Raw genomic sequence first — 17,008 nt, 5'->3', positions numbered from 1 at the left:
ACAAAAGACTACCAGAAAAAAAGAGCAAATTGGGTAAATCCTCTACAAGAATAAAATGTTTAAGTCAATAATATGATGCTGCACTGCGGGGCTGCCAAGCTTTCCCAACCCCAAAACCTCAGAGAGCCACAAGGCCCTGCACTTCAGAAGAGGTGCCACAGAAGCAGGTCACAAGCAATATATGCCAATGGGTCTCCCAAGAGATGGGGCAGAGCTGGGTGTGCGGCCAGCCTGCATGGCAGCCCCAGTGGTGTGACCTGCGCAGCCTCTGCCGGGTCCTCTCCTCTTGCTGCCAGGGATTCAAATTGCCTGCCAGACCTTGTGCTGGCTCAGTCCTTCTGTCTGTTGTGGGACAAAGACCTGCAAGGGCCCCGCACCTGAGCTGCTCGTGAGCTGATAGCAGCTTAAAAAACTGTAGGTCGGTCATCTCTTCTAGGTTGCACTAATGGGTTCTGTGTATTCTGGTAATGTGAAGAGAAGTAAACTGTAGGCATTTAAAAAGAAATGTACTGACGTGTGTAGACAGTTTTTTCCTATTTTAAGTGTAGAAAATACCATTGCAAACCAGTGTTAGTAATATTTTAGCAACGTTTAGTTTTTGTCTGAATGGAAATTGTGTCTAAATGTTCCTACGTGTTTTCCTTCACAGTCTTTATGAATGCAGCAATACCAATTGCAGCTGTACTTATAGTAAGTATGGACTTTTCTAAGGAGCATTAATTACAATTGCATTTTCAAATATAAGTCATGTGGAGATGAGGAAGAGAAGCAAAGGATGCAACCCTGCTATACAATTACAGTCTCTGGGAGAGAACGGAAAGTGCGTACTTGTCTCCTGTGACCAGAAGCAGACAGGAGTATACAGCACTCCCCACACCATTAAGAGAATATAAATTGTGATGCTGATATAAGGGATAGTAAATGAAATGTTTATGAAATATGACGCGTTAATGTGTTTCCTTCTCCAAGACTAAATACTGATGACAACATCTGTATCTTTGTAGACATTTGTGGTCCATGCTCATCTGACAAGAAATGCTGACTTCTCCCCATCTGTGGCCTTTGCCTCCATCTCTCTATTTCACATTCTTGTGTCTCCCTTGTTTCTGCTCTCCAGTGTGGTCAGATCTACAGTCAAAGCATTAGTAAGGTGAGAACTGTAAAATGAATTCTTTCCTCCTACTTCTCCCATTTCTGAGAGTATGACTTTTTTTCCATTTCCAACTGTAAGCTTAGAAATAAGGTGATGATTAATTATCAGGTACTTTTGTATGTTGCCTCCTGACTTCATACTTTGCATATTTTACTTGGCTGTAGTAGGTAGGCCAAGTTCTTTGCTCATGCATTTGTCACAACTACTACTTTGTGGTCCGCAGTTAACACTTCTTTGTATAGAGTGAGTTGAGCTATGCTGGGTACTGCACACCATGTACGTGTGGAAACAAGAAAGGAGGTGAAGCTCATTGAAGGTTTAGTTTTGTAAATCAGCCAGATGTTTCCCTCCCACATCAAACATGTAGAAGGGAACAAGATGATCACAGAAACACATGCATTTCAATGTGTATCCCTTGGGCTGTGCTTTCCCTCTTCCCCCCTGCCTGGGAGGTTGCTTGTTGTTGGAGAATTAGACTTTAACACAAAATTGTAGACATGAAGATCCTTATGTTAATGGTGGGAGTAAGTTTATGACTAAATGTCTATTCTAGACTAGAAGAATTTTGACTTTTTAATGAACAGTTAGCCTGAGAGCTCAAAAACTGAAATAGCAACCAGCGCTACTTTCTTTCTGTCTCACTGGGAACTTTACTTTGTCAAGTATCAATAGATCTGCTGGGGGGGGGGGAACCTCTTAATACTTGATATTCAGTGTAACCCTCCCTATTGATAGGGGAGGGAGAGAAGGTTTGGGCTTCTTACTTTATTAAAACCTCTTTGTCACCTCAAATGTAGCTCCTTAAAAGCTTGTCTGAACCATGGGAAAGAACCAGCCCTAGCTTCATGGCTTTTGTGCTGCTTTGGAGATGGAAAGGAGACAACAGCAGGAAGCCAAGGTTGCCCTCGGTGTTGCAGAATTACCTGACAGTGCAAAGTCACGGCTGTGTCCTCTCTCCTAAGAAGTGTGAAATCTGAGTGTTTCGGCAGCTGGCATGAAATGTTCTGCAGCTGCTGTGGTAGTCCCTAGGGCCACGGCAGATTGTCATGCTAAGATTGCAGCCAGCCAAGTGTCTGGGGACCCATTCTGGCACTGGTAATTGGTACTTATTTAGGCTTGTCTAGAATTTATTTGTAAATGAGTTCTGTGCCGATTAATGGCAGAGTGATGATGCTAATACAAATAGCATCAACCAAATACTAGTAGTTGCTAGCTGAGAGATGTTTGTGAGTCATTCTGTAATTGTCTTCCTGTTAGGAAGCTACTGCTCTGCCATTTGCTGTGCAGACAGGAATCCTTGGCTCACACTGTGTAATGAAGTTCACATGTTCCCTGTCTCCCTCGCCATCTGTATCACAGCAGTTCAGGTAGCGTTCCAGAGTGCATTGCTCTGTACTGCTGCTGATGCTACTTTAGGCTCTGTCTTCTGAGTACCCCCATGAAATACTTCAGAAACATATTCCAGGTATTTTCAATCCATATGCAGACTTTCCAAGTTATGGGCTGAGGGGGTTTGCTTCTGATTGAGGGAGGGAGGGAGGGAGGGAGCCACTGAAGGCCTTTAGGAAGGTGAGAAATTCTGTTACCTCTTTGAAAAGTATTTTTAATACAAAGGTGTTTGTGCTATTAAAAATAAAACTAAGCAGCCAATTGATGCATTTTGTAGGTGTGAGGCGTTCAAGGGCAAAGGATGTTGTGAGCGATTTTCCTTCAGCAGAATGGTCAAATAGCAAGACTGGCATTACATATCTAACTGGTTTAATAAGACACCACTTTTTCAGTCAGCTGTTAAACGAATAACAGCCATGTTTTAATCAATATGTCCATTCAGAGGGCTAAAAATAAGATCCCAATGGAGATACTGGAATTCTAGTAATTATAGTTTCAACCTGTGAAATTGCTGTGTCAGCTAGAGCTCTGCAGTGGACATACTTGTAATCTATTAAATTATAGAATATATGGCAGCCTGAAGTATGAGTTGCCGCCTGTAACAAAAGATTTTTTTCACCATTGTAAGTCACTGTTTTTTCTCAGTACCTGCCACAGGAGAAGGAATAGGAGAATTAGGCAGGGTGCTTGCAGATGAAAGGCTTGACATTTAGAGCACAGCCACCTTGCAGAACAATCAGGGAGCAGAGAGCACTATTCAAACTATTAGTTGGCTTGATAAAGACATGGTTTTATATGGGTATGTGTGGTGCAAGAGCTTGTTTACTGTCTTCTCTTCCTCTCCCTCTTAGATACTGATGCAGATACCTAGGGGACCTTCCTATCTACTCTCTACATGTTCAGAACAGTTATTCAAGTGTCAGCGTGGTTTGCCTATAGAAAATGTCGGTGCAGCTGCATGCCAACTCTATAGGCAGTGGTGAAACCACCATTTGGTTTATTTAAAGACATTAAAAATGTTCTGTTAAGCATCTGGTTCACTGAACTAAAAAGATCATTCCTAGCGCGGTTTTCTGGAGCTTTGTGCAATCTAGGTGTAGATAGCTCTGTTTCATCAAACTCCTAGTGCTTGTAAGCCTGTTCAACAGAACTGACTGTGCAGCACTTCAGTAATATAAATGACATTAATTCTTGTACTTTGGCATTTGGCTTCCAAAAAAAGCTACAATTAGAGCTAGTCTCCATTACGCTGAATGGTTCAAAAAAATCTTTTGTGTAATTTCTCTGATGGTATCAGAAAAGGCAAGACTTAAGCATCTGCACAAACTTTAAAAATTATAGCTCTTATTAGAAAACGATGTATTTTGTCAACTTCTTTGCTATAACATCTCACAGCAAGTTTTTATAGGCCTATGACAAAAAGAAAACAAACAAACCACACAGCAAACAACAGTTGAAGGAGCACTGGAGGAGATGCTCTGTAATAAACACTGCGGTGAACAGAAGTTTTGCATTCCAGATTAAGCTGTAATTCTTCTTTTCCCTTTCAGTGTGCAGAAACTGAGTGAATTCTTGTCAAGTGAAGAAATTGGAGAAGAGCATGATAAATCTTCAGAGCTAAGAAGTGCAGATAATCACAGCAAATACCAGGCAGTGGTGAGTGATAATGTTTAATTGTAGTTGAAGTGTCTGGAGTGATTTGCTCTGAGAATAAATTTTTTACTTTTCTACTTCCTACTAATTATTTCTTGCAATTGCAAAAACTCATTTCAACATCCTGTACTTGACATGGATAATAACATGGTTGCTTGTGTTTAGGGTACTTTGCTAGTATTGCCACCAATTATTGTATATTTCTGTCTTCCTGATTTTGCACAGCCACTCAAAGTTGTTAACCGCAAGAGGCCTGCCAGGGAGGACTGGAACAATTACAGCTCTCATATGAGAAGACCCATTAACATCACAGAAGCGGATGATTTTTGTGTAAAGGTGATATAAAGGTCACTCTAATGGCACTGTTACTATAGCTGACTAATAATCACTTTTATATTCTGATGGCAGAGTTTCACATTCAAGAACGAGCATTAGATTTGAAGCTGTCGGACACTTCTGCTTATATCAATGATTAACCTCCACCTTTCTTTCCTATTGCCTTCCACTTTAAGAACTGACTGCTGACTTTTATATTATGGTTAGCTGGGTATATCCCCTCTAGAACTCACGCAGCAGTTTTCCATTGGAAGTGTTTACATCATTAGTCCTGTTTTCATGGCAAGAATCTTCACCTTCTCCAAAGAAAGAATTAGAATTGCCCATGGCACTTTGAAGACTGTTGTTCTTGATTTGCTGTAGAAACAGTCGTAAGTAATACAAATCCCGATGGTTGTTATAGTGATAGCATGTCTGCTATTACATTTGCATTTCTGGCACAAGAGAATGAATAATTCAGTTTAATGAGACTAAGTAGGACAACTGGTTAGTGCATTCAGGGTGTTTCAGAGGCTCTCTTTTCACACCCTGCCTTGGTGCAGGATTCTTCTTGAACAGGGCCATAGGAAAATAAGAGGAAAATTTGAAAGAGGGTTTGAGGGTGGGTTTTTTTGTTGTTGTTGGGGGGGGAGGGTGATGGACAAAAGGGATGCTGGAGTGACAAGAAAGGATTTTGTCACAAAGGGGAGGCCAGAGCAGTAAGCAATGTAAGGGCAGTATTTTTAGGATCCAAATCCAAGGAGAGGCTCAGCTGTAATCTCTGGCTCCATCTGCTGACACCATCCTCAGAGGCAGCTAATCAGCCCCTGGCTCAGGGAACTTCTGTAGTTATTAAGCACTGCCTGTTTGCTGCTTGTTTCCCATGAAGGGGACTTTTTGAGAGAGGATTCTTTGGCTGTCTTTGTTAGCCTAGAGAAAGAATGCTATATTTGCTTTCGCTCATTTTTTCAGATTGTTTCCCAAGGTAAAGGTATCAGGTATTTTCACCCATGGAATTTAGCTGCAGGATAGAATAAATCTGTCCCATTTGACTGTTTTCTCAGATCAAAAAATGTTGTACCTTACATTGCTGTAAGCCTTTGAACTTCAATTGTTCTCAGAAAGTGAGTGAGAGGAGAACGGGTCCCAGTATATGCACAGAGCTGTGAAGTAGCCTCCTATTTCCCGGTCTTCAGAGTATCCGGTGGCCCAGTGTCCACAGCTCTTCCATTTAAAGGCCTGAACAGGCTTTTTGTTTCATGGTTTTGGGGGGGGGGCTGGGAGGGGGGAGGGGAAGGGAGGGTGTTCTGTTGTTTTCTTTAATGAAAAGATTGGCTCTTTCTAGGCAATGCCTATGTTACCTATAACTGAGAATCATATCAGAAATATTAAGGAAAATATTGTAATAGGCAGCAACATCTAATTTCTGTGGAAAATTCTGCAAATGTGCTTGGAACTCGGACTGCGTAATTGCTGTATGTGCTGCAGTGTGTCGGGAGTGACATTCGCTGCAATGCAGAGAGCAAAGCAAGAGCCTGTCTAACCTTTAATCATGCTGGAATCATTTCACTTATTTCATGAACCCAGCTTACAAATAACAAAACAAAACAAACCCTAAATAGCAACAGCAAATTTTTCACAGGATTTTTCACAGTTTTCTAATTGTTTTGCTTGTTTGAGTTAAGAGATTCTTGCACATCAGAAGATAGACTTTTAAAAAATAAGTCACTTGAAAATCTGTTTCCTGCCTTGGGCAAAGGGTCAGCGTAATGAAAACAATGAAAAGTGTCTCTGATATGCTGAAACAAGAAGTCAGCACTATAACCTGTTTTCTGTTTCTCATTTGTCTCCATCTTGGCGTAGATCACAAATGGATTTTTCACTTGGACACCTGAGGGTCCTCCAGCGTTGTCCAACATTGATATCCGAATCCCTCAAGGTACAAAATCACATCAGATATACAGAATAAGGTGGTGAACATTTGGTAAATCAGAAGCTTATATACTCTTCCCTCTCTCACAGGTCAGCTAACAATGATTGTAGGACAGGTCGGCTGTGGTAAGTCATCTCTCTTGTTAGCCACGCTTGGTGAGATGCAGAAGATCTCTGGCAACATATTCTGGAGCAGGTAGTGCTATTTAAAAGTTCAGTCTCGAGTTGAGCAGTAATACAGAAAAAGGCCAGAATCTACCCTGGGATCCTTCTGTTGATCTTGTGGAGTCATGGGTTTTGTAGGTGTACAGTCAAGAGGAAAAACCTTGCCCTAAAGGTAGGGGGGCATGTCAAAAAGACTCCCCAGCCAGGGTCAAATGAGCTGTGTGTTCAATGAACAGGAGTAGATAACCGTATGTGGGCGTTCTGCACTTTGGCAATGTAACCTCAGTGAAATTATAACTAATTTAGGAGCAGAGTTAATTAGCTGAAATGTTGTGCTCCTACAGAATGGCATTTCTAATTTCAGGCCTGAGCCCGTGCCTTTGAATGGCACTGATAAAGAGGTAGTGGCCTACTAGGAGCTAGGCAAGGTCCCTGGCTATGCTTTTAGTCTTGCGCTCCATCCCAACACTGGTCTATTACATGAGAGATGGAGGAGATTCTTCCAAGTGGCAGTGAGCTCAGGTTACCCCCACAGTGCACTCTGCCTCATTTTTATAAAGAGAGGAGGTAATCGTGTCCTTCCTTCCTTTTCTCGAGGGGGCACAGGCAGCTACGCTTTGACAGCCAGATATAGACTGTACTTCCATTTAACTTTTGTACTGGCCATGAAAGGAGAAAAAAATGCTACTGGACTCCAACAGCTGAACTGTCAGGGCTTGGTCTTTTAACCTTCAAGCTAAATGACAGGTGCTAAATGACAGTATTGCAACTCCTATATATGATTTCCAGTAAATTATTGTCCTCTCTGGTCGTTAATCAATGCATGTGAACATTTTTGGCTTGTTCAATTTACAGGACTAGACTTCCTAGCCATACTGTCTACACTTTGCCTTTTGAGATGCAATTATTTATAGGTAAAGCTTGACAAACTGGAGAAGAATCTAGAGAAAGAAGTAATTTTTTTTTTTTCAAATGACTGGGAATTAAGGAGCAACAGTGCAGCCGTAAGTCAAAAACATGCACTCTGATGGATAAAGGGTCTTTGCTACGCTGTGGGGTCTGCACCGATTTTGTGAAACAGTTCTCACAAATTCCTTGAGGCTTTGTAAAGGTGGTATTTACATTCTGCCTTCAAGCTTAAGCCAGTCACATTGCTCAGAATTGTACGTGTTCTTATAGTAATAATATAAGGGAGGAAGGCTGGCTTCTGTATCCCCATTTTATAGATGGGGAAAATGAAACATAGGAAGGTGACCTTTGGCTTGTGAGGGAGATAGACTTGTCTTTGGAGGGCAGGATAGGAGTCAGATTTCCAGACTGGTGATCTATCTGTTAAAACATAGTGCCCCAACGAGAAAATCAGAGTGTGGCTGGGAACCATACGGCATCCCTGCAGCCTGATTAGGTGAACTAATTTCATTTCAGCAAGGCTGCAGCTTTTTCATAGATGACATAACATCACCAAGAATGCTGAAAGTCAGGTGCTAACCTAAAACAGATGATGTGATAGTTCTGACCAGACTGTGTTTTTAAATAGCACTGGTTTAGATGTGCTTCACAACAGTGTAAAGGTCACAACTGGTTTTAATGTCTTCGGTACTGATGTGCCAAAGTATCACAAGTTCAAATTCAGTTGTTATCACATTTGCTTTGCTATCTAGCAGATATGTATAAAGGGATTTGCAGGTGAAACAATCTTAGCACTGTAGCTGCTGGCTGCACTGGGACAGACGATTTTTTGACTCAGTTGTCAGAGCCACTGTGAATGCTGCCATGTGCAGTGGTCTCTTGAGAATGATGAATCCAGTATGTGCAGACTGCACATCTGTGTGGTAAAGCTACCAGATGAAGCTCCACTAATTCCATGAGACAATGCTAATGCCTGGCCAGGTACATTCGGCATTATCCCATGTTCAGGGAAAGCAGTCTTACCAAATAATCACCATAGCGCCTAGCCTTACCTCCGGCAATGAAATGTGTCAACACAATCCGTGAGATCACGTATTACAGTTCTTTCTTTGGAACGAGACAAATTCTTGATTTCGGTCATTCATGTTTCAGAATAGTCCTGAATTATTTCATTCCAAATTTCCTTCCCCCCTCTCCTGCAAGGTCATAGCTATGAAGATGAAGGATATATCCTGCTGACATGTCACTCAGTGCTCAGGAAATCTGGATTCTATTCCTGGCCCTTCCCTTGGTCTAATGGGTAACCTTGCACAAGTCATTTCCCTTCTCCGTGCCTCCATTCTCTATCAATAAAACAGTATTAACTGTATTAACTGTACAGCATCTTTATTTACTTCCTATAAAAAGTTTGATTCAAGATGTTAAATATCATTTGTTACTGGGCTAGGAATCAGCTAGTAAGAAGTGAGCACTGCTCATTTGTGGCTTGCTTTTGTTGTTGTTTGTATTACGGTGTGTGCCTGGGAAATCCAGCTTGGATTATTGCCCCTTCTCCAAAGTAGGCTGAGAGCATCCTTGGCATAAGTAATTTATAAAGTAATTAGAGATTAATAAAAGTAGAGAAATTATTTACATTCTGAATAGATGGTAAATAATATTGATTTGACTGGTTGGTTATTGAGTAAATAATTATACTGTATGCCATGCTGACCTCTTCTGGGCAGTATCTTTCTTTGAATAGTCCCAGTTCAAGTCCAGGGAACAGTTTGTAGTATAAGATACTAGTCTTTTTAGAGTAAATAGTATCAGAAACTGAATCTGAATGAGGGAAATTCTGTTTAAACAATCCTCATTTGTTTCTAAACAAGGTATGTAGACCCATGTGAATCTGTAGTCCTTATAGTGTGAAGGAAGTGGTAGATTCAGTGAAATTGTTAACAATAGGTTTTATTCCTGCTGTACTCACTGCAGAGTTGATTGTTTCATCAAATGGCAATATTTTAAGTGTTTTTGATGCCTACACAGTACTTAAATTTTTATAAAGGTATGTTTATGGGAGTTTTCAAAAACATCCAGGCACTTAATTTCATTTTATTTAAATAGGAAATAGAGATCTGAAAACTCTTGGAAAATCTCAGTATGCACATATTTGCATCTTTAGACATCCATATGCCCTGAAAAATTAACTCTAGACTTCACTGTCAAATGTACATTGTTTTGCCACTTCAACATCAGTAGGAGATAAATGCTTTTTTAATTGGCAAGAGTACACAGGAAGAACAGCAAAGGAGGGATAAAGCAGCATCAAAAGTCAAAATGGGGAAAAAGAGAGCTGAAAGGCTGAGCCAAAACTCCAAATGGAGAAGTAATTTTTCTAACTGCAGAACAGAAATGCAGATCAGGGAACTGAGCTAGTAACACTTGCATACTAAAATCATGGCACCTGTGTCTGTATAGCAAAAGGTTGTGGTTAATGGAGCCAGGTCATGGCTGTGCGCTGCTGCACCTCATGGTACTCTGAGAGTACCTTGTGAGCAGGGTGCTTTGCCCCAGCTTTGGAGCAGAAGCAGGAGCTCAGCTGCACAGCTGCAGAAAGCACACATACATGGTGCCAGCCAGAAGTGACCCTGTCCGGGCTGCGTTGCTTCTCGAGCTGCGCCGATGGATTGTATAAGCTGCACAGTTTTCTGCCTGTCTCACGGTTTGGTGTAGGAGAAGGGAGCACTGGGGGGGCAGTCACTGCCATGCACAAATACTGCGTGTCACACGTTAATTAGTGCCTTCCCCTTGAAAAGGGGTCCCTGGCCACCTGTAGGGTTGGTCTGTCCAGCAGGAACCAATGTTTGTTGTTCATGGTCCCTGTGCAGTGCATGCAAAGGCTGGAAAAGATATTCCCTGTTTCGGTCCCTTGACTGTTTCTATAAAGAATGTATTGCTATTTAACGATACGCAACAGGTTCCTGGGGCTTTGGACAAGAGGTTTTAGACACTGAGTTCACCCAGTCACTAAGACTGGTGGAGTGTGAGCTAACTGTGTGGGAGAGTGTGGTTCGGTACTCTAACCTTAGGGAAAAAGATACTAGCATGCCAGCTGATCCTGAGAAATTTTACAGTAGATTGAATTTAGATGTAGTCATTGCTTACCATGCACAAACTTTCTGGAAGTATCTCAAACTAGCCTCTGAAACTGCAGGTGTAGTTTTCCTTCCTGGATATTTACAAATAAGTAGTGTTAGCACAAAGCTAGTGAGGTTGTTTCCTTTAAAACATGAAAAACTGTATTTTTGCTTTTTTTTTTTTTTTTTTTTGGTACTGTTTGATTTTTTCATTCTTTTCAATGAAACTGAAATTAGCATCAGTAGAAAGAAGAGTCAGTTATCCTGTCAAAACGCTCTATGGACATCTTGTTGCACCTTTAAACATAGCCAAAATAGAAACTGTGCCTCCCTGAGACCTGCCCACACTTACTTGTACAAACACATCCCCCGAAGGGTAGTGCTGGTACAGAATACAGCATATGGCACGTCATCCAAAGGTGGGATTTTGGTTTTGAACTAACCTGCCATATGCCACAAAGGTGCGGTTATTGCCATGGAAAAATACAGTGTCACAAATTATCAGTGTGTTTTCCCTGAAAATGTCTGTCTGTCTGTCTGTCTTTTAAATGGAACTGCATTCTTTTGGACTAGGAATTCTCAGTTCTGTTAGCACTTCCAGGACAGATAGAGGTGATTTTATTTGCTGAGTCAAATAAAATGTTTGTGAAGAAAAACCTGTCACCATTTTTTTTTAACTGCTAAAATCAAGTCAGCTTCTGTAGAAGGAACAGATGCTGCACTGCAGCTCGGTATAAATACTGTTTGCAGTCTGTGCACTAAGTGGAATTTAATAGTTTTTCTTTCTGGGGGCAGATTGGTTGTGCTTGCTTAAATAAACAATCTTTGCTTTCTATCTGTGATGCAGCAGTCCTTCTGACAGCGAGACGGGGGAAGATGTCAGGTATGGTATGGTATTGTATGTGACCCTTGGTCTTCCTACTAAATTGATCACAATAGAAGAAGAAAATCTGTGACTAAGGCTTTCAAAGAGTCAGAACTCTGAAAATCTGTGAAACTTGCATTGTCTTAAGTAACTAAGTATACAATTTGCAAAACTACCTTTGTGACTTAGGAAAATAAGAGCTGGACTTCCTTTCTGAAAACATTACTGTTTGGTGCTTTTGAAAGTCGTATCCTAACTTTTCTGTATGCTTTTGAAAATCCTTTTCTCAATGTCTGGATCAGATTACTCCCAAATTCCACACTTTAAAAACTAGTACCAAGGTTTCATTTATTAAAGCAAATTCTCCCCTTTATCCTTCTCTTCATTTTCTTACATCCTGTCATAAGTTTATCTTCACATCTAGCATTCTTCAGGCACATGGAAAAAGAGAAGTGTGGGCAATAGCAGATTAGTCCATCCCTTCGCTTGGCATCCTTGTATGGAATTTTTTTTTACCTAATGAATAGAGAGCAGAGTTGAGCTTGGATTTCTGGAATACTTACCAAATCAATTAAGAATGAAGCTTTTTGACACAGCTGTCTTTTTATCATGGGACACAAACCTCCAGAGTGGTAAACCTTGCAAAAGGTGATAGTCCTATCCCTGCGCAAATCAGTGAGAGGTTTGTTACTGAAATCAGAGCAGGAACAATGTCATGTGACGTCCTTTTTCCTGACTCACTCTCAACTGTTTGTCTTCTACTGACCAGTATTTTTTCTTGGTTCTCTGAAGCACCAACTATTCCAGTGCTTTTTCTCCACGTGTATCTGCCTCTCCTCTCCTGCTTGTTTCTCAGCTTTGTTACCTGGTTATCAGACTGAATCCTGCAAAACTTATGTTCCTATCCATGTGTATTAGGGAGTTTCAAGTGTTGAAGGACTGAAGTCTTATGTTAAAGGATACTTGGAAATCTCACAGTTCTTTCTATATAAGAGAACCTGCAATTTTTGGTCTAAATAAAAGTAAAATAGTTTCAATGAGTTTGAACCCATTAAGACACAAAAAAAATCAGAATTAAATATTCATATTTTTGAAAACTGTTATAGGGATAGACAGTAACAAACAATACGATAACATATGGAACAGTACAGTAAACTTATTAAAAATAGGAAAGAATATTAAGACTGTATGACAGTTACGCATTAAAAGTCTGATCTTTTTATTCACGTTATTTATGTTGTCATAGATTCTGGGAATCCTAGTCATGGAGATTAAATGCTGTAGGAATACGTACAGTGGTTTTGTTGCACTAGTATGCTACAGAGTATTTTGGGGACTCTGAGAGCAAAGAGTATTTAAGCCAAAAATCTTGTGAAGTTCTGAGCATTTGCTCAAAGGTGTTGAATACTTTTATCTCCTATAAGGTTATTTAGCTCTTCTCAAAATGAGGCCTTTAACCATATTGTTTTTAGGTCAATATCATCTAGTACAGATTTGTGGTCTGCTTAAGAGAATTTTATTTCTTTTATACAATCCTACTGTTATATTTTTAATTATAGCGCAGTATTAGAACTTTAAGGCATTTTTCATTATCTAAAATGATTTGAATTTTAAAAAAATAATAATTTGTGTTTGGTTTCTGCAGCCCAGAGAAAGAATCTTCTGTTGACACGGAATTCAGGTACAACACTTCAAAAACTAATTGGAATATTCTTCATAAGTGTCTCATCTTAATTAATTGTTCTTCCTTGAAAATCAAATGCATGCAGCATACAGCTGCTGCAAGATTTAGAAGCAAAAGCAAATTAAAAATAAAAAAAACAGGTGACTCTTGCAGTATATGGCAATGGCAAAAAAGCAGAAGTATTCTCAGGAGTATCAAAATCAGAATGTTTTATTACCTACTGTCATGCTGAAAATAATGGAAGCATATTTTATTGTATATGAAGATGCAGTAATGATGTAATGTGGTAAGGACAGGACAGTGCACATTTCTTGCATATGTCTGGAGAGCACTTCCTTATGACTTGCTGATTAACATTGGAAATTCATGAATTGTGCAAAACAATCAAGATAAAACTGTAGTCAGGAATCCAAGACATACAAAAAAGGGTTTGCCATGTATTATTTCCTATATCATTACAATCATAACTACATTGTGTTTTAAGTATGTCTGTTTTCTTTTAAAAATTACCAACATTTCAGACTTGTTGGTAGGTTTGTTAAGGCACCTAGATTCATATGTAAATGTCTCTTGAGTAGTCTTACTTTCAGGGATCTTTAACACGTACACTGGCCCTACTGGACTTCCAAAACTTAAATCTGAATATAGAATTAGATTAATTCACTTTAAGGAAGCAATCTTGACAATGTTGTCTCTCATTCTAAATTAATGAACTGGGTTGGCCCCATATTAATCAAAGTGCATAACCTCCAGTGTGCTCAGGGAAGGTTTCTCCATTTATTCTAAGGTTGGAGATGGCTGTCTCCATCCTTGTGATAATTAAGAGACTATGGTCAGTCTATCGTGTTTTAGCATGGGGAAAAAAGTACACTCCATTGATGAACATACATGTTTGTTTATGCAGTCCAGGGGTAGCAGACAGTTACTTTCACCTGCAGAATAAATTCCTGGTAAGTCTTAGTCTGCTAAACCATTTGTTTGCATTAAGTCTTTTAAATGTGAAATCTTAGATAGGTTCCAGGTAGACTTTCAGAGAAGAAGTGTTCCAAGCTCCATTTAAGAATATTTTGTTCTCTAGATTTTTGGCCATATATTTCTCATGGTTTCAGTAAAAGTTTTGTTTGACTGTGCCTGGTTACTCTAAGAAGCACTGTAGATTTGGTCAAGCACTTGCAAGCTTTTTGCTTCTCTCCAAATACGGTCTCCCCTGTGTTTCATCTTAGTGACAATTTGCATTTAAAATTAATTGAATTTAAGAGCTTTCACTCCATTCTAAATTTGTAATGAATTTAAACAAGTTCATTGCTTGTTCCCAAATTCTTTGCAGTAATTAATTTTCACTGATGCCCTTAAAGCAGAATTTAAGCCAAATGTGGATGGTGTTCACAAGCGATGTGCTGGTTCTCAGTGTGGAGTGAATCTTAATGCTAATGCTTGCAACTTCCCTGAAAGACAGAAGACCATTTACAAAACTTTTTAAGACTTTTGTCCTCAAAGTTCTGCTATTATTTTTTGAAAAAGAAATTAGAAGTAATTTTTCAATCACTTTCGGAATTAGTAGTGGCATGGTACAGTTTCACACAATAAAAAGGAAAGGAGGAGAGCACATTGTTCATCTTAAAATGCTCTGAGCAATTTTTTCTCAATCACTGGGATGTGATTTTCATACTAATTGAAAAAATGCTTTCTTCTTGAGGAAGATCTGAAGGCTCTTTGAATTAGATTTTGAGACTATGAGCTGGGTTTTTAAGGGCTTTTTGTTTTGCTTTGTTTCTGTTTCATTTTCCAGGAATGGAATTCATAAAGCATAATTAAGTTCTAATGAGCAATCAGATTTTGGAGGTTGGAAGGCTGCTCGCAGGTTAGCACGTTCTGCTGCCCTGCAGAACTGCATGTTCTTTCAGGTCATCAGAGAAAATTAATCCTATCGTGACTTCTAAGCAAGCTTGGTGAAAGCCTGAAAAAACGAGCAGGGCTAGTGACCCTAACTCCTGATTTAAAAGAAGAAGAAGGGAGAGGGGAAAAAAAGGGGGAGGGGGGCAAAAAAAGCACACTGGGTTTATTCATCCAATAGCTCATGGTTTGAATTGCATTTGTTGCCAGCTAGACTGCTGTAAAGGTTGTCTAGCAGGCAAAGGCCGTGTTTGGGTGAGAGGTCAGTTCTGTTATTGGATCAGCTGGTATAGCTGGAAAGAAAACAGATAAGCTTTTAGGTATATGATCCGTTCTTTGGCCCTTTTCTGGAGAAACCGTGATTTGCCAATGAGTTTGTCCACTTTTTCCAACAGTATTGGTTGCTCTAATAAAAAAATCTTATCTTTCTCACAGCTCTGCCTTTTAGAAGAAAAGCCTTTAGTGCATAATAGCCACAAAAGCACTACTGCTTCATTAGCAGGCAGATACTTTTGTTTGCACATAATCCGTATGAAATAAAACGTGCATGGTGAAATCCTGTTGGCCACTCGCTAATAAGTTGCCCCACTGATGGTCCATTATGGGGGCAATTCCACAAGGGGAAAATTAGCAGAGATTTCCTCCCTCTATTCTCTTGTACTGTTTTCATACAGACATAGGAAGATTTTACCCATGGGGTCCTAATGGCCCTGGAGTTCTCTCTTTACAGTGGGGAAAAATAAATGAGAGGAGGTTCCTTTGTGCATGTGTGTAGTTGTTACTGCTTTTGACACTTTAAATACATCTTTAGAAAATCACTCCTGAAATGTGGTGCCTAAACAGTGATCTGATACACATTTTTGTTAGTCTCTCTAGAAAAAGCTGATACTTGGTTTTGATAATTTTCCTCTTGCCATCCACACCACTCAAGAAGCAGGTTTACTGAACTACCCTCTCCAAAACTCACCTCACTGCAGAAAATGAGGGAACAAACTGAAAATCAAAAGAACTGACTCTTTAGTTAGGCGAACAGTAGCAGTGTTCTGTTGGGAATTTACATCTCATGTATTTCCTTGATGGGATATCTATTGATTGTCCTGAAGAACAGAAATGAAAGGCTGCATTTCTGAAGAATTATTACCAGTTTCTTCCTTTAACAGAAAATTATTTCCAGTAAACCCTATTGCACTGACATGCTGGGAACTCCTGTTTTTTTTAGGAAAAGAGGATCAGTAGCATACGCATCACAGAAGCCTTGGTTGCTCAATGCCACAGTGGAAGAGAATATCACATTTGAAAGCCCTTTTAATAAACAGAGGTAACAGCTTTCAGAACTGTTATATACTTTATTCCTCTTTTAACTAAATACGGGCTGTTGCATGGGCCTCAGTTCACACGTGGGTCCCCATCTCAAGGGGGCATCTCACTCCAGTAACAAACATAAAACACCGATCTGAATATAACAGAAGACTTGGTGTCCTGCATGGCCTCCTCTTTGCTCATGTTTTTCCTGAAGGACACAAAGGACAGAGTTTGGTCTCACTTGACATTGGGTGTAGAAGTGTTTTCATTCCAGGGCCCATGTCTGTGCAGCACGCAGCATTATCTTCTTACACCTAATTGCCTAGTTAAACTGTCTTATTAGAATGACCTTAGCAGTTTGGGAGTGGGGATGTTTATTAAGATTCCAGTATTTGGTATATTGTGAAGGACTAATGGCTGTCTTTTTATTCTGTATCAAAACTCACAAAATATTTTAAAAGATTTAAAAGTCATTGCTGGTATTCCATCTTCCCCTCCCTCCCTAAAACAAGTCAGTGCCTATGTGTTCACATAGAGTAAGTTAAATGCTAAACAACGACAATATGCCTTGGAATAACTTGTGCTCGTTTTGTCTGTTTTTTAACTATTAAATATTTTTAATTTGGAAGCTG

General features: G+C 39.8%; 1 protein-coding gene across 5 annotated transcripts in view; it reads left to right on the top strand.

Annotated features, from left to right (window-relative positions):
- Positions 1–17,008, top strand: part of ABCC8 (ATP binding cassette subfamily C member 8) — a 78,086-nt gene that overhangs the window by 32,667 nt on the left and 28,411 nt on the right. For all 5 annotated transcript variants that reach the window (XR_010389517.1, XR_010389518.1, XM_064513103.1 and 2 more), the window contains exons 11-19: positions 650–690; positions 1,005–1,150; positions 4,093–4,198; positions 4,421–4,531; positions 6,374–6,449; positions 6,533–6,638; positions 11,480–11,515; positions 13,143–13,178; positions 16,294–16,392. Coding sequence is in view for 3 of the 5 variants with exons in the window: in XM_064513103.1 (XP_064369173.1) it covers positions 650–690; positions 1,005–1,150; positions 4,093–4,198; positions 4,421–4,531; positions 6,374–6,449; positions 6,533–6,638; positions 11,480–11,515; positions 13,143–13,178; positions 16,294–16,392 (757 nt within the window). In the remaining 2 variants the exon portion in view is untranslated. The remainder of the gene's footprint in view (positions 1–649; positions 691–1,004; positions 1,151–4,092; positions 4,199–4,420; positions 4,532–6,373; positions 6,450–6,532; positions 6,639–11,479; positions 11,516–13,142; positions 13,179–16,293; positions 16,393–17,008) is intronic.

This window comes from Dromaius novaehollandiae, chromosome 5 (genome assembly GCF_036370855.1).
Source record: "Dromaius novaehollandiae isolate bDroNov1 chromosome 5, bDroNov1.hap1, whole genome shotgun sequence".
Taxonomy (NCBI): domain Eukaryota; kingdom Metazoa; phylum Chordata; class Aves; order Casuariiformes; family Dromaiidae; genus Dromaius; species Dromaius novaehollandiae.
The sequence above is the reverse complement of the archived record's forward strand: the minus strand, read 5'-3'. Positions and strand labels throughout refer to the sequence as shown.